Source organism: Elephas maximus, chromosome 9 (assembly GCF_024166365.1).
Source record: "Elephas maximus indicus isolate mEleMax1 chromosome 9, mEleMax1 primary haplotype, whole genome shotgun sequence".
In the NCBI taxonomy this organism is placed as follows: Eukaryota; Metazoa; Chordata; class Mammalia; order Proboscidea; family Elephantidae; genus Elephas; species Elephas maximus.
This window is the reverse complement of record NC_064827.1, coordinates 42,368,102-42,393,484: the sequence shown is the minus strand read 5'-3', so window position 1 is coordinate 42,393,484 and position 25,383 is coordinate 42,368,102. Positions and strand designations below refer to the sequence as shown.

Sequence of the window (25,383 nt, the reverse complement as noted above, 5' to 3'; positions counted from 1 at the left end):
CGCATTAGAGTTCACTCTTTTTTTGCATAGCTCTATGAGTCTTCACAAATACATAATGTCATGTATGTCATTACACTATCACATAGAATATTTTCACTAGCCTTGAAGTGCCCTGTGCTTCATCTGTTTATCCCCCTGCCGCAACCTCTGGCAACCACTGATCTTTTTGCTCTCTCTATAGTTTTACTTTTTCCAGAATGTCATATAGTTGGAACCATACAGTATGTAGCTTTCAGACTGGCTTCTTTCACTTAGCAATATGCATTTAAGATTTCTCTGTCTTTTTCTGGCTTGATAGCTCATTTCTTTTTATAGTTGAGTAATACTCCATTGTATTGATGCACCAGTTTGGTAATCCATTCACCTATTGAAGGACATCTTGGCTGCTTCCAATTTTTGACAATTATGAATAAAGCTGCTATAAACATTCATGGGTAGTTTTTGGTGTAGATATAAGTTTTCAGTTCATTTGGGTAAACACCTAGGAGTATGACTGCTGGGTCATATATTAAGCCTAACCTTTAGCTTTGTAAGAAACTTCCAGAATGTCGTTCAAAGTGGCTGTACCATTTTACATTCCCACCAGCAATGGATGAGAGTTCCTGCAGCTCCAGCTTGTCGGTATTAGGTCATGTCAGCATTTTATGTTTATCATGTGAGTGGAAAATAAGCCTCTATCTTGCTTAGGTCACTGTCTTAGGTATCTAGTGCTGCTATAACAGAGATACAAACAGTGGTTTAACAGAAATTTATTTTGTCACAGTTTAGGAGCCTAGTAGTTGGAATTCAGGTTGCTGACTCCAGGGAAAGGCTTTCTTTCTCTCTGCCAGCTCTGGAGGAAGGTCCTTGTCTCTGAGCTTCTGCTTCTGGGGAGTCTTCATGTGGTTTGGCATCCCTCCCCTTCTGTTTGCTTGTTTAATCTCTTTTATATCTCAAAAAGAGATTGACTTGAAATACACCCTATGCTAATCCTGCCTCATTAAGGTAACAAAGACAATCCATTCTCAAATAGGATTACAACCACAGGCATAGAGGTTAGGATTTAAAACATATTTTTGAGGGACATAATTCAACTCATAACAGTTACTGGTCTTTTGGATCTTACTAGCAGCTGAACGAAATTCCTTCCCCAAAGCCCTCTCATAGTTGTTTCCCTCCACCAAATAGCCTCCAAGTCATTCATTCATTCATTAATTCACTCACTCATGAAAATATTCTCTAACTATCCCGTATTCTAGAATCAGATGAGATTGTGTAGGCAAGAAAGGGTGTTATAAATACCAAAGCATTAAACACATATAAGATTGTGTTATAATTATTTTTACTAATATTATGATTTGTTGTTACTCAAGAAACTTTTAGTATTAGCATGCAATTTTATTTTTCCATACGCCCCAATGTTTATTTATTCACAGCCTCCTTAACATACTAGTTGAATTTAAAGTAATAAAAATTCATCACAGGACAGATACTCAGGGAGCCCTGATGACCATTACTTGAAATTGAAGGACCAAAAAATGGGCGTAGAGTCTGTGAAGCTGAAATCTCGGTGAATGTGAAGACATGGGATCCATCACTCATGTTGAAGAAGGACAAGCTTCCCATGTCCATATCGAGGAAAATGCCCACGCGGCCTAAGTTGGGGTCCACGCAGAGCTCCAAGGCAGGCGTGATGCTGGCAAAGAAGTAGCCTCCTTTTCTCAAACCCACCGTCCAGAATCCACGTTCTGTAGACAGCTGAATCTTTCCTTTTCGACGAGCGGATTCTCTGCAAACGCCCAGATCCCAATCTTGGCTTGTTCCCACGTCCACCTCCCAGTAATGGCGGCCGGAAGTGAACCGAGTGGAGCCCAGGACACACAAGGCGTAGTCGAATCTCTCCACGTGCTCTGTCAGCTGATGCTTGAAACGCCCACAGCGGACTGTCCTCAGGTCAGCAGAAATGGTGAGGAGGTTGTTAGCTGTGTCCACATCCAAGATCATGTCCACTTGGAACCTGAGCATCCTTGGGTTCATCTTCAGAATCTTTTTCATTTGGGGCTCCAGTTCCATGATCTTGGAGATCAGCTTTCCTAGCTGAAAACTGGACCTGATGTCGTCCTTCTGAGAGACCACAGGGCAGACAGGGCACAGCACACCCTCGCCATGGGGCTCCTTTTGCAGGGAGTTGATGCACTGGAGGCAGCAGAGGTATCCACATTTCAGGTACATGGGGTTCTCATTATAGGCTGGGCACATGGGACATCTGCTTGCCTCTTCGAAGTGTTTAGCCATGTTCACTCTCGTGCCCTGGATTTTCCTCTGGCTCCAGCTGCTTCCACCAACCAGTAGCTCAGCTCTTGTGGGAAGTAGATGCAAAAGGGCCTTTTATGGAGGAGGTTAGCGTTCCCTTGTTCACATCCTGCCACACCTCTTTAATCCAGTTAGATGCTGATTTAATTATCGCAGCCTATGATAGTGTTACTGATGATATATATATAAAAAAAAAATAGTAACGGTTTATATTAAACTAAGTGAAATCTTTAATCCTGAGAGTTTTTTTTTTTTAATATGAATGTAAGATTACATTGCTATCCTTTTAAATTAGATGAGACCTAACAAGCTAACTTCACAAACTTACTTTATATATTTTCCCATCAGTTGTTAGTACCGTGGTTCCTCTGGTATATATTATACCTTAAAATTTTGCTTTTCAGATTATTTGTTCAGCATACAGATTGCATAGGTATGGTGAAGGGATACAACCCTGACGCGCACCTTTCCTGACTTTAAACCACACAGTATCCCCTTGTTTTGTTCCAAGACTGCCTCAATCTATGTACAGATTTCTCATGAGCACAATTAAGTGTTCTGGAATTCCCATCCTTTTCAATGTTATCCACAGTTTGTTGTGATCCACATAGTCGAATGCCTTTGCATAGTCAATAAAACACAGGTACACATCTTTCTGGTATTCTCTGCTTTCAGCCAAGATCTATCTGACATCAGTAATGATATCAGTTGTTCCATGTCATCTTCTGAATCCAGCTTGAATTTCTGGCAGTTCCCTGCCGATGTACAGCTGCAACCATTTTTGAATGATCTTCAGCAAAATTTTACCTGTGTGTGGTATTAATGATACTGTTTGGTAATTTCCACAATCGATTGGATCACCTTTATTTGGAGTGGGCACAAATATGGATGTCTTCCAGTCTGTTGGTCTGGTACCTGTCTTACAAATTTCTTGGCACAGACGAGAGAACACCTGTGGTGCTGCATCTGTTTGTTGAAACATCTCAATTGAAATATGTCAATTCCTGGAGCCTTGTTTTTCACCAATGCCTTCAGTGCAGCTTGGACTTCTTCCTTCAATACCGTTGGTTCTTGATCATATGCTACCTCCTGAAATGGTTGAATGTTGACCAATTCTTTTTGGTACAGTGACTCTGTGTATTCCTTCCGTTTGCTTTTAATGCTTCCTGTGTCATTCAATATTTTGCCCACGGAATCCTTTAAAATTGCAGCTTGATGCTTGAGTTTTTTCTTCAGCTCTTTCAGCTTGGAAATGCCGAGCATGTTCTTCCCTTTTGGTTTTCTAACTCCAGGTCTTTAAACATTTCATTATAATATTTTACTTTGTCTTCTCAAACTGCCCTTTGACATCCATTCAGCTCTTTTACTTCATCATTTCTTCCATTCACTTTGGCTGCTTGACGTTCAAGAACAAGTTTCAGAGACTCTTCTGACATCCATTTTGGTCTTTTCTTTCTTTCCTGTCTTTTTAATGACCTCTTGCTTTCTTCAAGTATGATGTCCTTGTTACCACAAATCGCAGATTCGGCAGCAAGAGGGCTTTTTTGAATACTGGTACCCAAGAGACAGAGGGGTTGAGTTCCTACCAAATTCTGTCTAACTCTAAAGGGCTAACTGGGGGGTTTTATAGGGGGAAGGTCAGCGTTTAGAGATTTCCAGGAATGTTGATTCTTCTCTGAGGTAGACATAATGATAAAGTGATCTATTATTGAAGTCCTGCAAATCTCTTCATGTGATCCTTGCTTTGGTTGCAAGATGGATTTGAGTTTTGTTCAGCTACCTCAGTCCTGTGTATTTTGCCCCCTGGGAGAGGAACATAGTTTAATCAACAACAAAAAATTGATTACCTTATTTTTCTTCAAAGGAACGATTGTGAGACAGATTCCAGAGCAAGTAATTATGTTTCAAAGACTAGAGATTAATCACAGCTTATACAGCGATACTAAAACACTGGAAAATATATTCTCTCTACTTCATCATTTCATAATTTGTCTGGTCTTTGGTCATTAGTGTTGAATGCATCAATCTATTCTTGAGATTGTCTCTAAATCCATGTGAGATATACTCAAGGTGGTATTTTGGCTCTTGTGGACTTGTTTTTGTTTTTTTTTTTCCTGACCTTTTGGTTAGCAGCCAAGCTCTTTTTTTTTTTTTAATTAATTTTTTTTGTGCTTTAAGTGAAAGTTTACAAACGAAGTCAGTCTCTCATACAAAAATTTATATATACCTTGCTATGCACTCCTAATTGCTCTCCCCCTAGTGAGGCAACACACTCCTTCCCTCCACTTTCTCTCCTTGTGTCTGTTCAGGCAGCTTCTGGCCCCTTCTGCCCTCTCATCTCCCCTCCATACAGGAGATGCCAACATAGTCTCATGTGTCTACTTGATCCAAGAAGCTCATTCTTCACCAGTATCATTTTCCATCCTGTATTCCAGTCCAATCCTTGTCTGAAGAGTTGGCTTTGGGGAATGGTCCTGTCTTGGGCTAACAGAAGGTCTGGGGACCATGGCCTTCGGGGTCCTTCTAGTCCCAGTCTGACCATTAAGTCTGGTCTTTTTATGAGAATTTGGGGTCTGCATCCCACTGCCTTGTGGACTTGTTTTAATTTTCTTCAGCTTCAACTTGAACTTGCGTATGAACAATTGATGGTCTGTCCTGAAGTCGGTCCCTGGCCTTCTTCTGACTGTTGATATTCAGCTTTTTTATCATCTCTTTCTGCAGATATAGTCAATTTGATTCCTGTGTTTTCCATCCAGTGAGATCCATGTGTATACTCACCATTTATGTTATTGAGAAAAGATATTTGCAATGAAGAAGTCATTGGTCTTGCAAAATTCTGTCATGCGATCTCCAGCATCATTTCTATCACCAAGGCTGTATTTTCCAACTACCAAACCTTCTACTTTGTTTCCAGCTTTCGCATTCCAGTGCATTCCAATCACCAGTAATTATCAGTGTGTCTTGATTGCATATTTGGTCAATTTCAGACTGCAGAAGTTGATAAAAATCTTCAATTTCCCATCTTTGGCATTAGCGGTTGGTGCGTAGATTTGAATAATAGTCATATTAACTGGCCTTCTTTGTAGGCATATGGATATTATCCTATCACTGACAGCATTGTACTTCAGGATAAATTTTGAAATGTTCTTTTTGACAATGAACACGATGTCATTCCTCTTTTTCATTCCCGGCATAGTAGACCATATGATTGTCTGATTCAAAATGGTCAGTACCTGTCCATTTGAGCCCCGGTGGTGCAGTGGTTAAGCATTGGGCTGCTAATCAAAAAGTTGGCAGTTTGAATCCACCAGCTGCTCCTTGGAAACCCTACCGGGCAGTTCTTCTCTGACCTATAGGGTTGCTATGAGTTGGAATCGACTTGACGGCAGTGGGTTTTTTAGTTAATGCCGAGGAAATCGATGTTTATGCGTTCCGTTTCATTTCTGACAACTTCCAATTTTCCTAGATTCATACTTTGTGCATTCCATGATCCAATTATTATTACAGGTGTTTCTTTTCATTTTGAGTTGTGCCACATCAGCAAATGAAGCTTTAGGTAGCCTTTGTTTAATTTGTTCATCTTTCTTCCAGAAAAATGTTGATACTTCATAGGAATAACTTTACAAGTGTGAAAAATGAGCCATTCATGTCTTCATCCATATTAGGCATTTACAAAGTATCAGGACCCAGGCCAGGGTACATCATGACCTATTTCCTCAAGTAGGTGATGCTCTCAACTAGAGCTTGCTACCAGGAAAAAAAAAAAATTGTAATTTCTTCTCTTTGCATCACTCCTGATCTTTTCCTTTATAATCTTTGTCATGGATTAAATCGTGTCCCCCCAAAATATCTATCAACTTGGCTAGGTCATGATTCCCTTGTATGATTGGATTATTGTCTACCATTTTATCTTCCGATGTGATTTCCCTACGTGTTGTAAATTCTATCACTATGATGTAATTAGGTGCTTTAGTGGCAGTTATATTGATGAGGTCTATAAGATTAGAGAGTTTCTTAAGCCAATCTCTTTTGAGATACAAAAGAGAGAAGCGAGCAGAGAGACATGGGGACCTCATACCACCAAGAAAGCAGTGCCAGGAGCAGAGGGTGTCCTTTAGACCTGAGGTTCCTGTGCTGAGATACTCCCAGACCAAGGGGAGACTGATGCATCACGAGGACCTTCCTCCAGAGCAGACAGAGAGAGAAAGGCTTCCCCTGGAGCTGGCATCCTAAATTCGGACTTCTAGCCTACTGACCTGTGAGAGAATAAACTCCTCTTTGTTAAAGCCATTCACTTGTGGTATTTCTGTTATAGCAGTACTAGATGACTAAGACAATCTTTTTTTCCTTTCTTCAGGATTCTAAAAATCCCAGGTTGGTTGGATCCAACAGTGGACTCAAACATACCAACGGTCACCAACATGATGCAGGAATGGGCGACATTTCATTTTGTTGTACATGGGGTTGCCATGAGTCAGAGATGACAGCAGCTAACAACAGCAACAATCATAAACATGTGAAACGGAATTTCATCTAACAACTATATCCACCGACTTCATGTTGATACTGATGTGCAATTGAGGCTATACGTTTTTACAATTCCGCTGATGTAATACTACTGAATAGTTTGTTTTAACATTAAAATTAATACATTTTTCTTATAATCTATTTCAGGGGAATGATTCCTAACATGAACTGATGGAAAAAAAAAATTCTTGACATAAGATTTCATCTGATTTTTAAAATTTTTATTGTGTTTTAGGTGAAAGTTTACAGTACAAATTAGGTTTTCATTACAGTACAAATTAGGTTTTCATTCAAGGTAGCGTGTAATTTGCGGGAAAAAAATCTGCTAGTGATGTGAATTATTGAAACTCAGTGCTATTTGATGTTATATATCAAAGACAAGACTGGAGGGGTAGCCTAGGGCAAGTTCTTCTCAAAATTTAAAAAGCATAGAGAAAAACTTGGGGATCTTGTTAAAATGTAGAGTAAGCTTCAGAAGGTCTGGGGTGGGGCCTGAGATTCTGCATTTCTAACAAGCCGCCGGTGATGTTGTTTACCCTGGACCATGCTTTGAGTAGAAGGAACCTGGGAGACCTGCCCAAGTGCAGAGAAGAAAATGAGAGAGGAGAAAGCTAAGCTGAGAGCAGAGAGGAGAGCATTTCTAAAAATGGGAAACAAGAAGCTATTTAAGGTATTTAAAGGGTTATATCTTATATGGAAACCCTGGTGGCATAGTGGTTAAGAGCTATGGCTGCTAACCAAAAGGTTGGCAGTTCAAATCCACCAGGCACTCCTTGGAAACCCTATAGGCTGGTTCTACTCTGCCCTATAGGGTCACTATGAGTCGGCGTCGACTCAAGGGCAACAGATTTTGGTTTTTATCTTAAAGCAAGTTTGTAACCTAATAAATGCGAGAAACTGTGTATATATTTGTCATGGGTTGAATTATGTTCCCCCAAAAATGTGTGTATCATCTTGGTTAGGCCATGATTCCCAGTAGTCTGTGATTGTCCTCCATTTTGTGATTGTAATTTTATGTTAAAAGGATTAGGTGGGATTGTAACACCACCCCATTACCCAGGTCACCTCCCTGATCCAAGGTCAAGGGAGTTTCCCTGGGTTGTGGCCTGCACCACCTTTTATCCCAAGAGATAAAAGGAAAGGGAAGCAAGCAGAGAGTTGGAGACCTCATACCACCAAGAAAGCAGCACCAGGAGCAGAGCACGTCCTTTGGACCTGGGGTCCCTGCGCCTGAGAAACTCCTTGACCATGGGAAGATTGAGGACAAGGACCTTCTTCCAGAGCTGACAGAGAGAGAGCCTTCCCCTGGAGCTGATGCCTTGAGTTTGGACTTTTAGCCTACTTTACCGTGAGGAAATAAATTTCTCTTTGTTAAAGCCATCCACTTGTGGTATTTCTGTTATGGCAGCACTAGATAACTAAAACAATATTATTTTAATTAATTCTTACAGCCTTATGTAAGAAGAGTTATAATCCTTGTTTTAAAGTTCAGAAAGTAAGTGAAAGCTCAGAGAAGTTAAGGGATGTACTCAAAGTCACACAGCAGGTCAATGGCAAGGATAGGATGGAAACTCAAGTTTTTCTGAGGCTAGCGCCAGTATTTCTTTCCAGGCACCTTGCTAAAATTCCAGGGGGAAGCTCGCTCCTTTTGCTGAATTCTTACGCCTCACCCAAGAAATGTGAGCCAGGGAAGAGGAAGAGGCCACCCTAGGGAGCCAGGCCCACTGGCATTTGAATCGGTTTGGGTCAGCTCTTATCTACCTTAAAGGTCTTCTGAGTCTGAGAAGCTTTGATGTTGAACAGTGGGATCTGGGTTTTGATAAGACATAGGAATGTAGGGCGGGAAGGGGCACTGGGGAGACATTTACAAATTTTGTTGGATACTTTCCGCTATGTAAATCCAGTCCCCTTTCTGGAGGCTGCTGAATTCCAGAGCAGTAAAAATGCATCCCGGGAAGTGGGAGCTGCAGGGATGGGAGCGAGCCCTGCTCAGACTCTAGCCTGGGACTCTTGTTTTCTCCCTAGATGCTTGAGGCCTTTGAGGAGCCACTAAAACCTGTCAATTTGGTCCACTAATTGACAAACTGGCAAGTTCCAGGCCCTAGTGAGGACCCTTGCTTCCTTCCCAAATAGAAACAAGTGGACACTCTGTGTCACCGCAAAGGACCTGGCATTGGGGATGGTTTTCTGTGATAGGCTCGCGTGGCTGCTTCTGCTCCCTGGAGCTCTGGTGTAAATCTGAGCCACTTCCTTCTCCAGTTTTCCACATGTGACTAACCTTTGGTTAGTTTCACCAGCATGGGGAGCTGGAAAGGGTTCCCTGCACAATAAATCTTTGATTGGGAGGGTGGTTTTCTCACTGGAAAGGGTGGTGGTAAAGAACGAAAGGAGGACATAAGTGACTAATTTGTTCAGGGAATGATAGCAGAGATGTGAAACAGAAGGGAGGGTCTGCCAACAGGGCTCAGTGTGACAAGAAACAAATAAGCCTGGAATCATGGAGCACGGTTGAGGGGGTGCAGGTGGAGGGAATCACAAATGCACATCAGGAAAGCCAGTCTAAGGGCTGAGGACATAAAAGGATGAAGGAGCTTCCAGGTTAGAAGAGAAACCAGGACACTTGATGGGATCCCTCTCCTCTCCAGAGAACGGACTCTGCGTTGACACTAGCTTTACAGATGAGCTGAGGCTATTAGGTGCATTGATTTTCAGATCTGGGATTCAACTACAGCAGCAACACTGGCTGGAGGTGGGCAGTGGGGGCAGCCTTCTCACTGAAGGATGCCAGCAGGTACCCCAACATGAAGCATCTGAAGGGGAAGGACTTAGCAGCAGCTATACTGGCTAAGCCAAAATCATCCTCCAGCCTCCATTCCTTGGCTCCCACTCTCCTTTCTAAAACAGCACCAGCGTTTCTAAGGCAGTGAAGACCAAAGCCATCAGAAGGCTGTAACACTAAATAGTGTTGGAGATCTTGGATCACCCTCACTCTGGCTGCTCTGTTTCCCCAGAAACAGGGGAAAGCCAGAAAATTCTTCCTGGAGCCAGCATCCCCTTCTGGTTCCTGGCTACTACAATCTTCTTCTGGGCCACACTGCTCAAAATGATGGACAATATTTGCTGTTTCAACTTTCTCGATTCCCATTCTCCCAGTGCACTACAGTCTAGCTTCTATATCCAGTCTACCCCACCCCACTGAAAGAGCTCCTGTCAAGGTCACCAACAATCTGGGGCAAAAGCCAGGAGGCACTTCTCAGCTCTTACTTTTCCTGTAAGCCTGTTGATTATCTTGAAAATCCTACTTGAGGTGTTCACAACCAGAGATCCATAAGTCCCTGGGTGGTCTTCAGGAAGAAAAACACGCAATCCTGAATTTGTTACACAAAGTTTTGTACTTACGTGCATTTTTCTAGGGAGAATGTTCCAGAGCTTTCATTGGATTCCTGCCAAAATGCTAAGAACCAGTGCCCTTGAAATCTGTACTGGCTAAGATTAAATTCAGCTGGAACACACACGCACAAAACCCCAAGATAAGTGGCTTAATTTGTCTTGCATAAGGACCCCTGGTGGAGCAGTGGTTCAAGTGCTTAGCTGCTAACCAAAAGGTTGGTGGTTCTAACTCACAAGCTGCTCTGTGGGAGAAAGATGTGTCAGTCTGCTTCCGTAAAGATTTACGGCCTTGGAAACCCTATCAGGCAATTGTTGTACTCTGTCCTATAGGGTTGCTATGAGTGCGTTTGGTTTTCTGTTTGTCTTTCATGTCTATAAAGTGCAGAGTTCATGTATATAAAGTCCAGAGATAAGTCTTAGGGCAAGATTGGCATCTCTGTGGTACAAAGTCCTCAGGAACTCACCTTCTTTCTAGCTCACTGTTACACCAAACCTAGAGTGTAGCCCTTATTCTCATAGTCCAAAATGGTGGCATCTCTGCTCCAATCAGGATGATAGAGAGAGAAAAACAGAGTATAAAGGACATGCTCCCACCATCTCTTGAAGTTTCCTGGGAACTGCCATATTACATTTCCAATTTTATATCATTGTTTCAAATCTAGTCACATGGTCGTATCCATCTGCAGGGAGCCTGGGAAATGTAGTCTTTATTCTGGGCAGTTGTGTGCCCAGCTAACATTTCTATCACCATGGATGACGGGGAGAACAGATATTGGCGAACAACTAGCAGCAGCGGCCACAGCTTCCATGACACCACCAATGGTGGATAAAATTCATACAGCACCTCTACCCACTGCCTTCTAGCATCCTTTCCAGTACATTAGAGCTGGAGGCCACATTTTCTAGACTCCCTTGGAGTTGGAGTTCCAAATATGATTTAAGAATTGCCAATTAAACGAACTTGCACAAGACTTGAACCTGGAGCTAAGTCGAGTCGGGGGAGAGGTAGTAGCAGAGGCATCCGAGTGGCTGGTGTGGATCATGGCAGAGGCAGGCTGGTTTTGTGGTCACCAGCTTCCTGGTTCAGCAGCTTTCTGTAGCAGTGGTAGTGGTTTTCCTGACCATGATGGCAGAGGCAGGGTGATTCTGAAGGCTTGAAGTTGTTTTTGGAGGCTCTATTTTAAATTTGCTCCTTTAGCCCTTCCAGGAATTTTGTAAGCCACAGCTTCCCAAATTTTAATGTTCATATGAATGGCTTGGGGATCCCGCTAAAATGCAGATTCTGATTCAGTAGGTTTGGAGTGGGGCCTAGGTTTGTGCATTTCTGACAAGCTTACAGGTAATGCCAATAATTGGGATTGGTTTTTTGTTTGATTTTTGTTTTGCAATCATCACTATAATTTATTTCCAAAATTTTTTCATCATCTCTGTTATGGGTTGAACTGTGTTCCCCAAAAATGTGTGTCAAATTGGCTAGACCAGATTCCCAGTATTGTGTGATTATCCACTATTTTGTCATCTGATGTGATTTTCCTGTGTGTTGTGAATCCTGCCTCTATGATGTTAATGAAGCAGGATTAGAGGCAGTTACGTTAATGAAGCAGGACTCAGTCTACAAGATTAGGTTTTATTTTGAGTTAATCTCTTTTGAGATATAAAAGAGAATCAAGTAGACTGGAGGAAGGCCTCATATCACCAAGAAAATACTGCCAGGAGCAGAGTGCATCTTTTGGACCTGGGTACCTGCACTGAGAAGCTCTAGGGAAGATTAATGACAAGGGCCTTCCTCCAGAGCCTACAGAGAGAAAGCTCCTGGAGCTGGTGCCCTGAATTTGAACTTCTAGCCTCCTAGACTGTGAGAAAATTTATTTGTTTGTTAAAGCCATCTGCTTCTGGTATTTCTATTATAAGCAGCACTAGATAACTAAGACAGTCCCCAACAGAAACTCCATATTCATTGTCATGGATTGAACTGTGTCATCCCAAAATACGTGTCAGCTTAGCTGGGCCATGAGTCCCTGTATTGTGTGATTGTCCACCATTTTATGTGATTTCCCTATGTGTTGTAAATCTTATCACTATGATGAACTGAGATGGATTAGTGGTAGTTATATTGAGATATACAAGATTAGATAGTGTCTTAAGCCAATCTTTTTGATATATAAAAGAGAGAATCGAGCAGAGAGACAGGGGGACCTTATACCACCAAGAAATTAGCACTGGGAGAAGAGGGTATCCTTTGGGCCTGAGGTTCCTGCACTGAGATGCTCCCAGACCAAGAGAAGACTGATGACAAGGATCTTCCTCCAGAGCCGACAGAGAGAGAAAGCCTCGCCCTGGAGCTGGCGCCCTGGATTCGGACTTCTAGCCTACTGGACTGTGAGAGAATAAACTTCTCTGTTAAAGTCTTCCACTTGTGGTATTTCTGCTATAGCAGCACTAGATAACTAATGCACTCATTAAGCCGTAACTCCCAGGATCCGTTTTGCAGTAGGTAGGTCCTAGAGTGCCCTCTGCTTATCTATTTAGTAAATCAGTTGCTGTCAAGCCAACTCTGACTCAGGGTGACCCTATGTGTGTCACAGCAGACCTGTGCTTCATAGGGTTTTCAATGGCTGATTTTTGGAAGTAGATCGCCAGACCTTTCTTCTGAGGTGCCTCTGGGTGGACTTGAATTTCCAACCTTTTGGTTAGCAGATGGGTACATCAAACATTTGTACCACCCAGCAACTCCAGCTTATCTATACTTGGTCATAATTCCTTTCTGCTTTAACTACCTAGGGAAGGTTTCTAAGTCATCTCTCTTAAGGGACACTCCTCCTATGTTTGTACCTTAAATATTAGTGCCCCCCAGGACTTGGACTTATGATCATCCTACAAACTCTCCCTGAATAATCTCCTCCATCTTCAGTCTTCAATAACTACCCATATGTCCCTCAAATCTGTATCTCGAAACTGTTCTTTCTCCTGAGCTCCAGATTTCAGTGTCCACATCTGACTAGAACTGGGTCTACAGACAGTAGTGCATGAAAAAGAAGTTCTGGGTCAAATAAATTTGGGAAATACTGGTTTAACAAAATTAAATTGGTTTCCTTGCTGAAGCACTTCCAGAACTGTTAATGTGCTAATGCACATTGCAAATTTCCAAGATAGGACATGTATTGTTGTTTCTAGGCACTGTGGAGTCAGTTCCGGCTCATGGCAACCCTATGTACAACGAAACTAAACACTGCCGTAGCCTGCGCCATTCTCACAATTGTTGCCATGCTTGATCCCATTGTTGTAGCCACTGTGTCAATCCATATCCCTGAGGCTTTTCATCTTTCTCGATGACGCTGTACTTTACCAAGCATGATGTCCTTATCCAGGGACTGTTCCCTCCTGATAACATGTCCAAAGTACATGAGACAAGTCTCATCATGCTCGCTTCTAAAGTGCGTTTTGGCTGTAATTCTTACAAGGCAGGTTTGTTTGTTCTTCTGGCAGTCCATGGTATATCCAATATTCTTTGGTAACACCATGATTCAAAGGCATCAATTCTCCCATCTTCCTTATTCATCGTCTAGCTTTCGCATGCACGTGAGGTGATTGAAAATGCCATGGCTTGGATCCTCAGAGTGACATCTTTGCTTTTTAATATTTTAGAGAGGTCTTTTGCAGCACATTTGCCCAGTGCAATACATGGTTTGATTTCTTGACTGCTGCTTCCATGGACGTTGATTGTGGATCCAAGTAAAATGAAATTCTTGACAACTTCAGTATTTCCTCTGTTTGTGCTACTATGCATTGCAAATTTCCAAGAGAGGACATGTAAATCCCCAGTATTCCTTAAACTTATTCGACAACTGTATTGGGCACAGGTATGTGTTTTGTCAGAGGAGTCCCAGGGTGGCGCAGACAGTTAAGCACTTGATTACTAACTGAAAATTTGGCAGTTCAAACCCACCTAGAGGCGCCTCAGAACACAGGCTTGGCCATCTTTTTCCGAAAGGTCACAACCTTGAAAACCCTGTGAAGCAGTTCTACTCTGAATATGTGGGGTCACCATGAATCAGAATCAACTAGACAGCAACAACAACATGTGTTTTCTTAGATTCTCTCAGTCCTAGCTGCATCCTGGGCCCTTGGCCACTTGCTTCTCCTTAGCTGTTGCCACTGCAGCGGACTGTGCAGTTCTGCAGCCAACCACCTGCTGCCAGGAGCCTCTGGCTCTTCCCTGCATCTTGCCTTACTTCCCATCCTTCCCTGGCTTACTTCCTGTTTATACCATTTTCAAGGCTCTGGATTGCACCTCCATTAAAACCACCAGCACATAATCCTTACCTCAGAGTCCGTTTTCTAGAGAATTTGATTTAGAGCCCTCAAGAGGCCTCCTTTTTGTTCCTGGAATGTTAATATCTCCTGGAACTGAGGTTCCAAGAATATACTTTGGAAATGCTGTGTTGGCCCTCTTTCCCTGAATGCCCTACAGGCACTTCAGACTCAGTACGTCCAAGATTGAATCAATCTTTTTTCTTGTATCTGTTCCTCTTCTGGTCTTCCCTGGCTTAATGACTGGCACCACATTTGCCCCTCACCTAAGCCACCTGGGTGTCATTCTTGTCTCCTCCTTCTGTTTCCTTTTCATCCAGTCTGTCTTTCTTTCTCCCTCCTCTTTCCTCCTTCTCATGTGACTAATTAACAATTATTCATACTTAAGTTGGTGTTATAGATACCATCTCCTTACTGCATCTCCTTGGTAGTATGGGTGAGACGATGCTCTGTTGTGCTCTAGTAGGCCCCAGTGCTTGTTTCTCTCATTGCCCTTAATCATTCTTTATGGGCTTTTTTTGGTTGTTCTGTTTTGTTTTTACAATTCTGTCTTCTCTCTCACTTTTGTGTCTTAAAAAAAAAAAAAAAATTTTTTTTTTTTCCCCAGCACCTAGGGTAGAAAAAAAAAATAGAACTCATTAATTGAGAGATGGGAGGGAGGGAAGGTGAGAGAGAGAAAGAGCTCAAGTCTGTAGGCCTTCACCTTGAGAAAACGGAAAATATTCCGAGACGTTGAGAAATACGTGTTTGCTCTGCCCTTGGGTTAAGGTGACTGGGGACTACTCTCAGGGTCAACACCTGCAGGAATCCGAGAGTGAATGCCTCCTTACATTTTAGGCTGTAGGCTACTTACTCGCCTCTTTCATACCTGGTGTAAAATAAAGTTTCATTTATGGGAGAAAAACAGAATTTTACTTTACAGCAGTTTCAAGAGCTGCTTTGCTCTAATTACATTTATTATTTATTTGTTTTTAGAGCAGAGGTTGCACAGGCTGGTGGCCCAGGGCCAAATTTGACTCTCAGGCCAGGGTCTCCAACGTTCCCTCATGTCTTACAGTAGCCACATCACACATTTGCCTTACCTGTCTGGCTCCCACAGGCATTCACGTAAGTAAACTTTGGTTCAGAACTTGCTGTTTCAGGGCGCACCTTCATTGTTTTAGCATCTTAGTCTTAGAACTACCATGGAATGCAGAATAAGTGTATTGCCATTTCACCAACCGGAGGCTCAGAAAGTAAAGGTGATGGCATGAAACCCGAAGAACAGGATGGTGCCTGGCTATCATTACTGAATATTTTGATATCAAAGATTCTATAGAAGAACCCTGATCAAGAGGGGGGGAGTTCAGAACAGAACTTCAAATTCTCATCGAACCCAGATCTCCTGAAGCCATGGAGGGAGGTTGGATGAACCCCTGAAACTATTGCTCTGAGATAGTCTTTAAATCTCAAACCAAAAATATCTCCAGGAATCTTCTTAAAGCCAAACAATAGTTCAGCTTAACTAGTAAAGAATGTCTGCCTTGAGCATTAAATACTCTTTTAAGATCTATCTATATATATAAGATCAAATTGAAAGAGCAATTTGAAAGATTAGATAGAAACTTTAGGGGCCAATGAGTTTAGTTAGCAGGGAGGAACAACTCAGAAAAGGAAGGTGAGAATGGTTGTACAACTCGAAGAATGTAATCAATGTCAATAGATTATATATGTAGAAACCATTGAATTGGTGTGTTTTGCTGCATATATTCTCAACAATGGCAATAAAATAAAATGAATTATATATATATATATAAAAAGAAAGTAAACATGGCCTGCCCGGATCACGCAGTTTGAACTATTGGACCCAGGGCTCCAACCCAGGTCTCCAGCCTCCCACTCCTGGGCTTGTACACTGATTAGGCCCATATTACCATGTCCCCAGTACTAAAAAGCTGCAGTGGAATGACCCTCCTCCCATTAAGGGTGCCTCCCACTTTTCCTGTCCAGATTTTCAGAGTAAACTAGCATTCTTGAGTCTTAGAGACCTTTAAAATCAGGCACATTCCTGAGGGAAAACCTTTGCAGATGTTTCCTACAGAGAGAAGAAAGTTTAATCATGTGCTGTCTGAACTAAGGGGAGTCTGGTTTTGAGCTTGGCCAAAATCTTCTCTGAGTGTGCAAGAAAAATGCAGTGAGTAGAATCATATGTGAAACAACTTTCGTAAGGAAGATCTCACTTAGGGGCTGAGCCCCCTGCCAGACCTTATGTTTGCAGAAGCTGCCTTCGTAGAGGGTAATGGTTCTTAGACTTTCTTTCTGGTTGCTGTTTTGAGAATTGGACAATTATTTTGGATCTTCTTCCTAGAAAAATGCACTTACAAATGTAAGGGGGTGGAACAAATTTGCTTGGTATTTCCTTTATGCTTGGTTTTCTAAAATTTCGTTATCAATCTGGGCATAGGTTTTTTTTTTTTGGTTACTCTTCTTGGTGCTCAGTGGGCCATTTCAACGTGAAAGGTTTATGTCTTTCTTCACTTCTAGAAAATATTCCTGGATTGAATTGTGTCCCCCAAAAATGTATGTCAATTTGACTAGGTCGTGATTCCTAGTAATGTGTTTGTCCTCCATTTTGTGATCTGATAAACTTTTGTGTTGTAAATCCTAATCTCTATTATGTTGATGAGGCAGTTATTGTTAATGAAGAGCCCTAGTGGCACAGTGGTTAAGAGCTCGGCTGCTAACCCAAAGGTCAGCAGTTTGACTCTACCAGCTGCTCCTTGGAAACCCTATGGGACAGTTCTATTCTGTCTTATAGGGTTGTTAGGAGTCAGAGTTGACTTGATGTTAATGGGTTTGTTTTAGTTTTATTGTTAATAAGGCAGGACACAATTTATAGGATTAGGTTGTACCTTGAGTCAATCTTTTTTGAGATATGAAAGGCAGAAGTGAGCAGAGAGGAGAGGGACCTCATACCACCAAAAAAAAAAGAGCTAGGAGCCCAGTGTATCTTTTAGACCTGGGGTCCCTGTGCTGAGAAGCAACTAAACCGGGGGAAGATTGATGACAAGGAACTTCCTCCAGAGCTGACAGAGAGAGAAAGACTCCCACTGGAGCTAGCACCGTGAATTCAGACTTCTAGCCTCCTAAAATGTGAGAGAATATATTTCTATTTGTTAAAGCCATCTACTTGTGGCAACACTAGATAACTAAGACAATTCCATTATTTATTATATTTTTTCTGTCCATTTCCTCTGTTCTTTTGTTTTGGAATGGGGTGGTAGTACTTCTGGATCCTCCTGCCATGCTTTCCAACTTTTCTTTTATTCTTTCCTTCTCTTTTCTTTTGAACTGTATTTTGGGAGAAATTCTCAGCTTTATCTTTCAACTCTGTTATTCACTCTTCAGCTGTATCTATTTTGTTATTCAGTCCATTGAATTTTATTTTGAAAATTTATTTCTAAATTTCCAAAAGTTCTAGCTGATTCTTTTAATAGATGCATATCTTTTCACGCTCCTTGTGAAGATATTAATTATGCTTAATCTAAAATCTTGTTCTGTTAGCACTAGTAACTTTGTTTCTTGGGTATTAGTTTTTTTAATTGTGGATTTTGATGGCCCTGGTTCATAGTGTTGACTTTACTAAAATGTTTAGTAATTCTAGAGATTTATTCATTTTTTAATCATGAATTCTTGTTCTTGTCTGTTCTGTTTACTGAGCCTTCTTGTGGTAATTTTTTTTTTTTTTTTTTTGGAGGAGTGGAATGTGCTAGTTGGGTACATTTGTGGGGGATGAATGTCAGGAAGAGGAGTCTCTGGGTGGTGTGAACAGTTAACTGGTTTGGCTGCTACCAGAAAGGTTGGTGGTTGGAGTTTACCCAGATGGGCCTCTGAAGAAAGGCTTGGCAATCTACTTTGGTAGAAAAAATCAGCCATTGAAAACTCTATGGAGCACAGTTTTACTCTGACACACATGGGATTGCCATGAGTTAGAAGCAATTTGGTGGCAACTAACAGTGGTGCTGGTATGTCAGGAAGAGGACCTGTCTTGCCTTTCGGGTATAGGAATTGACTTCCCCTCCTGGGGATTTGTTGTCCCTGGGGCATGGCTTTGTCTCTAGCCCCAGAGCCCACAGCTCACTGCCTCAGATGCTTCAAATGCAGTTTCCCAATTAACCACCCAAGGAATGGCCCACAGCTCTCTTTTCCTTATCCAGCACAGTAATTCTGAAGTTGCAGTTCTTCCTTAGCATTTCTACTTTTGCAGCAGTCTTCTCATGCGTGAATTTTTTTTCCTATTGTTAATCTTTTCTTTATTATCTGCTTTTGGTGTTAAATTTAGAACGGTATTCCCTACTCCTTTTCTCTTCCAAAGTCATAAATATTCACCTATCTTCTTTTACTATTTAAAATTTTTTTTTATTGTGCTTTAAGTGAAAGGTTAAACATCAAGTCAGTCTCTCATACAAAAATTTATATACACCTTGCTGTATACTTCTAATTGCTCTCCCCCTAATGAGACAGCACGCTCTTTCCCTCCACTCTATTTTCGTGTCCATTCGGCCAGCTTCTGACCCCCTCTGCCCTCTCATCTCCCTTCCAGACAGGAGCTGCCCACATAGCCTCATGTGTCTACTTGATCCAAGAAGCTCATTCTTCACCAGTATCATTTTCTATCTGATAGTCCAGTCCAATCCCTGTCTGAAGAGTTGGCTTTGGGAATGGTTCCTATCTTGGGCTAACAGAAGGTCTGGGGACCATGACTTCTGGGGTTCTTCTAGTTTCAGTCAGAGTATTAAGTCTGGTCTTTTTAAGAGAATTTGAGGTCTGCATCCCACTGCTCTCCTGCTCCCTCGGGGTTCTCTGTTGTGTTCCCTGTCAGGGCAGTCATCAGTTGTAGCCGGGCACCATCTAGTTCTTCTGGTATCAGGATGATGTAGTTTCTGGTTTATGTGGTCCTTTCTGTCTCTTGGGCTTGTAATTACCTTGTGTCTTTGGTGTTCTTCATTATCCTTTGCTCCAGGTCGGTTGAGACCAATTGATGCATCTTAGATGGCTACTTGCTAGCGTTTAAGATCCCAGACGCCACTCTCCAAAGTGGGATGCAGAATGTTTTCTTAAGAGATTTTTTTATGCCAATTGACTTAGATGTCCCCTGAAACCATGGTCCCCAAACCCCCACCCCTGCTACACTGGCCTTCGAAGCATTCAGTTTATTCAGGACACTCCTTTGCTTTTGGTTTAGTCCAGTTGTGCTGACCTCTCCTGTATTATGTGCTATCTTCCCCTTCACCTAAAATAGGTCTTATCTAATATCTAATTAGTGAAAAACCCTCCCCCTCCTTCTGTCCCTCCCCACTCTTATAACCATCAAAGAATATTTTCTTCTCTGTTTAAACTATTTCTCCCGTTCTTATAATAGTTGTCTCATACAATATTTATCCTTTTGCAACTGACTAATTTCACTCAGCATAATGCCTTCCAGATTCCTCCATGTTATAAAATGTTTCACGGATTCATTATTGTTCATTATTGATGCATAGTATTCCATTGTGTGAATAATATACCATAATTTATCCATTCATCCTTTGATGGACACCTTGGTTGCTTCCATCTTTTTGCTATTGTGAACAGTGCTGCAATGAACATGGGTATGCATGTATGTGTTCATGTAAAGGAGTGGGATTGCTGGATTGTATGGTAGTTCTATTTCTAGTTTTTTAAGGAAGCACCAAATCAATTTCTGAAGTGGTCGTACCATTTTACATTCCTACCAGCAGTGTATAAGTGTTCCAGTCTTTCCACAACCTCTCCAACATTTATTATTTTGTGTTTTTTGGATTAATGCCAGCCTTGTTGGAGTGAGACGGAATCTCATGGTAGTTGTTTTTTTTTTAAATAATTTTTATTGAGCTTTAAGTGAACGTTTACAAATCAAGTCAGTCTGTCACATATAAGCTTATATACACCTGACTCCATACTCCCACTTAATCTCCCCCTAATGAGTCAGCCCTTCCAGTCTCTCCTTTCGTGACAATTTTGCCAGTTTCAAACCCTCTCTACCCTCCCATCTCCCCTCCAGACAGGAGATGCCAACACGGTCTCAAGTGTCCACCTGATACAAGTAGCTCACTCTTCATCAACATCTCTCTCCAACCCATTGTCCAGTCCCTTCCATGTCTGATGAGTTGTCTTCGGGGATGGTTCCTGTCCTGGACCAACAGAAGGTTTGGGGACCATGACTGCCGGGATTCCTCTAGTCTCAGTCAGACCATTAAGTCTGGTCTTTTTATGAGAATTTGGGGTCTGCATCCTACTGATCTCCTGCTCCCTCAGGGGTTCTCTATTGTGCTCCCTGTCAGGGCAGTCATCAGTTGTGGCCGGACACCATCTAGTTCTTCTGGTCTCAGGATGATGTAAGTCTCTGGTTCCTGTGGCCCTTTCTGTCTCTTGGGCTCATAGTTATTGTGTGACCTTGGTGTTCTTCATTCTCCTTTGATCCAGGTGGGTTGAGACCAATTGATACATCTTAGATGGCCGCTTGTTAACATTTAAGACCCCAGATGCCGTATTTCAAAGTGGGATGCAGAATGTTTTCCTAATAGAATTATTTTGCCAATTGACTTAGAAGTCCCCTTAAGCCATAGTCCCCAAACCCCCGCCCTTGCTTCACTGACCTTTGAAGCATTCAGTTTATCCCGGAAACTTCTTTGCTTTTGGTCCAGTCCAATTGAGCTGACCTTCCATGTATTGAGTATTGTCCTTCCCTTCACCTAAAGTAGTTCTTATCTACTAGCTAATCAGTAAATAACCCTCTCCCACCCTCCCTCCCTCCCCCCCTCGTAACCACAAAAGTATGTGTTCTTCTCAGTTTACACTATTTCTCAAGATCTTATAATAGTGGTCTTATACAATATTTGTCCTTTTGCCTCTGACTGATTTCGCTCAGCATAATGCCTTCCAGGTTCCTCCATGTTTTGAAATGTTTCAGAGATTCGTCACTGTTCTTTATCGATGCATAGTATTCCATTGTGTGAATTTACCACAATTTATTTACCCATTCATCCGTTGATGGACACCTTGGTTGCTTCCAGCTTTTTGCTATTGTAAACAGAGCTGCAATAAACATGGGTGTGCATGTATCTGTTCATGTGAAGGCTTTTATTTCTCTAGGGTATATTCCGAGGAGTGGGATTTCTGGGTTGTATGGTAGTTCTATTTCTAACTTTTTAAGAAAACGCCAGATAGATTTCCAAAGTGGTTGTACCATTTTACATTCCCACCAGCAGTGTATAAGAGTTCCAATCTCTCCACAGCCTCTCCAACATTTATTATTTTGTGTTTTTTGGATTAATGCCAGCCTTGTTGGAGTGAGATGGAATCTCATTGTAGTTTTGATCTGCATTTCTCTAATGGCTAATGATCGTGAGCATTTCCTATTTGTACAATTTTATGTTTTACATTCAAATCTGAAGCCATCTGGAATTTATTCTAACATCAGCCATGACTTGGGGCTAAAACTTCATTTTTTTCCCTAATGGTGAGCCAGTTGTACCCACCACACTTTCCATGTGCGGGCTTTTTAAAACAATTTTTTTAAAGCATCTCAACCCCTAGGACTCCATAAAACTGTAGGAGTTAAGAATAGAAAAGCTAGAATTAGAAATAAAAAAAGTCAGCCAACTCCTAATCTCTGCTTTACTACTGCTCACTCTGGGACTCTGGCAAAGCTCAGTTCTCCTTAGGGAAAAAGCTCTGACCAATGATTTAAGCCTGGGACAACTGAGGCAGACAGAGGAGGATTTGCAGAGAACCCTCTAGAAAAGGTTAATAGTTGCTGTGTCCCTGAGAGTGGCATGGCCTCATGGGAGAAAATTGCTCAGCCTTGAAGGAAGCTCCAGGGGCCCAGGCTCCACTCTTTAACTGTGTTTCCCTTCTTCAACCCCCATGTCCTTACCCTGCTGATGGCTCAAAACCCATCTCATGCCGCTCCTCTGTCAAGGCTTCTCTGATATAATGGTTTGAAACCCATTGCCGTCAAGTCAATTCTGACTTACAGCGACCCTACCGGATGGAGTAGAACTGCCCCATAGGGTTTTCAAGGAGTGGCTGGTGGATTCGAACTGCCGACCTTTTGGTTAGCAGCTGAATGCTTAACTACTGAGCCACCAGGGCTCCAGTGGTTTGAATAGTGGCTTCCAAAAGTTCGTGTACATCTGGAACTTTAAAACACGACCTTATTTGGAAATAAGGATCTTTGCAGACTTAATTAGTTAAGATGAGCTCTTCTTTATTATTATACCATCTATTATGGATTGAATTGTTTCCCCAAAAAATATATGTCAACTTGGCTAGGTGGAGTGGAATTAATTACTTTTGTGTGTCGCCTTTCTAGCCTTGGGCTGGGGTGATTGTGTGATAGGGTAATTGTGACTATCTTGGTGGAAGAACTGTATCCTGAATGTTCCCGAGCCTGAACTGTAACATTTACTTCTCTAGTAAACCCCATAATTATGAGTATGACCTGTGAGTTATGTGTGGCCATTGCCATGAATTATCAAACCCAGTAGAAAGTGCTGTGGGAGGGACAATTGGAGTCAGAATTTGTCGACACGACAGAGAGAGGAGGCATGCTGACCTCAACTCATAGGAATTAGCCTTGGACTGTTGATCTTGGTTCCCCTTCCCCCTTGTGGGGTTGGAGGAGGTCAGACCAGCCTTCATGCTGTTTTTTTACACTAGGACCTGATTCTCAGTATTGTGTGATTGTCCACCATTTTGTCATCTGATGTGATTTTCCTAAGTGTTGTAAAGCCTACCTCTATGATGTTAATGTTAATGAGGCAGGATTAGAGACAGTTATGTTAAAGAGGCAGGACTCAATTTATGCAATTAGGTTTTGTCTGAAGTCAATCTCTTTTGAGATATAAAAGAGAAATGAGCAAAGAGACAGAGGGACCTCATAACCACCAAGCAAGGAGAGCCAGGAGCATGTGTCCTTTGGATCCAGGGTCGCTGTGCTGAGACTTTCTCCAGAGCCAACAGAGAGAGAAAGCCTTCCCCTGGAGCTGGCACCCTGACTTCAGACTGCTAGCCTTCTAGATTGTGCGGGAATAAAATTCTCTTTGTTAAAGTCATCTACTTGTGGTATTTCTGTTACAGCTGAACTAGGTAACTAAGACACCATTTTAGTTTCAGGTGGGCCCTAAATCCAATGACTGGTGTCTTTATAAGAAGAGGTGAGGACACAGACACACAGGGAGGATGGCCATGTGATGATGAAGAGTGATTGTAGCTATAAGTCAAGGAATGCCAAAGACTGATGGGAGCCACCATGAGACAGAGCACCCACAGTGGTGTATTCTTAACATGGCTTCCTCCCCTACAGTATCTTATTGAAAAATCCTTACCTTTGCTGGGCTCCCCCCTACCCCAGATTTGCATTTGAATCCTGCTTTTGCTTGGAGGTTATATGTAAACCCCATTGTGCCTGCATAGTACCATTAAGAATGTTGCTGACCTAACTTGTATTAACTCCCTACTTGTAAACCTCTTTAAAAGTAACTTGTCTCCTCACCCTTGGGGAGCAGTCTTGGCAGCAACAGCTCCGACTGATTCTACTTCCTCGTACAGCAAAATAAAGGTGTCTTTCCTAGTGGTGTAGTGGTTAAGCATTGGATTGCTAACCAAAAGATCGGCAGTTTGAATCCACCAGGCACTCCTTGGAAACCCAGTGGGGCAGTTCTACTCTGCCTTGTACAGTTACTATGAATCAGAATCAACTCGATGGCAGCGGGTTTTTTTTTCCTGTTCTCCCACTTTGGTCTCTTGTTTATTGGTCCATACGAGTCATGCCAAACACGAACCTGGGGTTTCCATCTGGTAACTACCAAAAGTTAGGAAGAAGCAAGGAAAAGACCCTTCCCTAGAACCTTCAGAGGGAGCAACGCCCTATCGACACCTCGATTTCAGACTTCTAGTCTCCAGATTTGTACATGTCACCTCAAGGGGCCTATCATCAACCCAGGCTATCAGCTCCCTGGGGAGAGATACCAACTCAACCCTTCTTGGTATCTTCAGGGTCTAACACAGGGCCTGGCACACATGTTTGTCAACTAATTGCAAGAAGAAAGTCAACATTTTTTTTAGCACAGTCCATGTGTCAATCTTAGAGTTTTCATTGTTGAAAATTTATCCTTCTGAATTCTTACCCCAAGATTACATGAGATGTGGCTGAGAACCGTAAAAATGCCAATTCCTTTGACTTGTCCTTAGCACCATTTCTTTGGGAGTCATCATTTTACAGTGAAATATTTTACACTTTGAACTTTGAGAATTAATAAAGAGAGAATGTCTTAATTTCCAGATGGTAGTTTTTTTAATCTAATTTTCAACTTTTCTATTACTTTTTAACTTCTACTTTTGCAATTACTTTCTAGCGTTAGTAGATTGTGATTAGAGAATTTTATTTGTACTCATTCTACTTTTTAAAATGTATTGAGGTCTTTGTGTGTGGCGGGGGGGCCTTCCAAGTGGTCATTTGCAAATGATTCATGGTGGACACTTAGAAAAAGCATATTCTAGGCTTTTAAGCTATAGCGTTTGATATCTTTTAATTTGATCTACCTTACTAATTAACAAATGAAGTCCTAGCATCCTTACTTAATGTATGGCTTACTGATCAGTCACAGACTAAGAGAGGTGAATTCAAATTTCCTATTATTATTGTTTTTCTGTCAATTTCTCCATGAATTTGCAGTCATTTTTTGGTTTATGAATTCTGATGCTATATTATTTGGTTCATAAATATTTATGGGCGATCACTGTAGAGCTCTCAGCCTTTATCATTATAAAGCACTCTCCTGTGTCTTGTTTACTGATTTT

The 25,383-nt window shown here is 41.8% G+C and overlaps 2 protein-coding genes across 2 annotated transcripts in view; one reads left to right on the top strand and one right to left on the bottom strand.

The window, feature by feature from the left end:
• Positions 1–6,738, top strand: part of BAG1 (BAG cochaperone 1) — a 55,736-nt gene extending 48,998 nt beyond the window's left edge. Inside the window, exon 8 of the mRNA XM_049897073.1 lies at positions 6,650–6,738. The gene's annotated coding sequence lies outside the window, so the exon portion shown is untranslated. The remainder of the gene's footprint in view (positions 1–6,649) is intronic.
• On the bottom strand, positions 1,399–2,452 carry LOC126083381 (ret finger protein-like 3). The gene has a single exon (XM_049897071.1). It carries the CDS (start codon positions 2,272–2,274, stop codon positions 1,429–1,431), a length of 846 nt encoding a protein of 281 aa, XP_049753028.1. The 5' UTR covers positions 2,275–2,452; the 3' UTR covers positions 1,399–1,428.
• Positions 6,739–25,383: the final 18,645 nt, after the last annotated feature.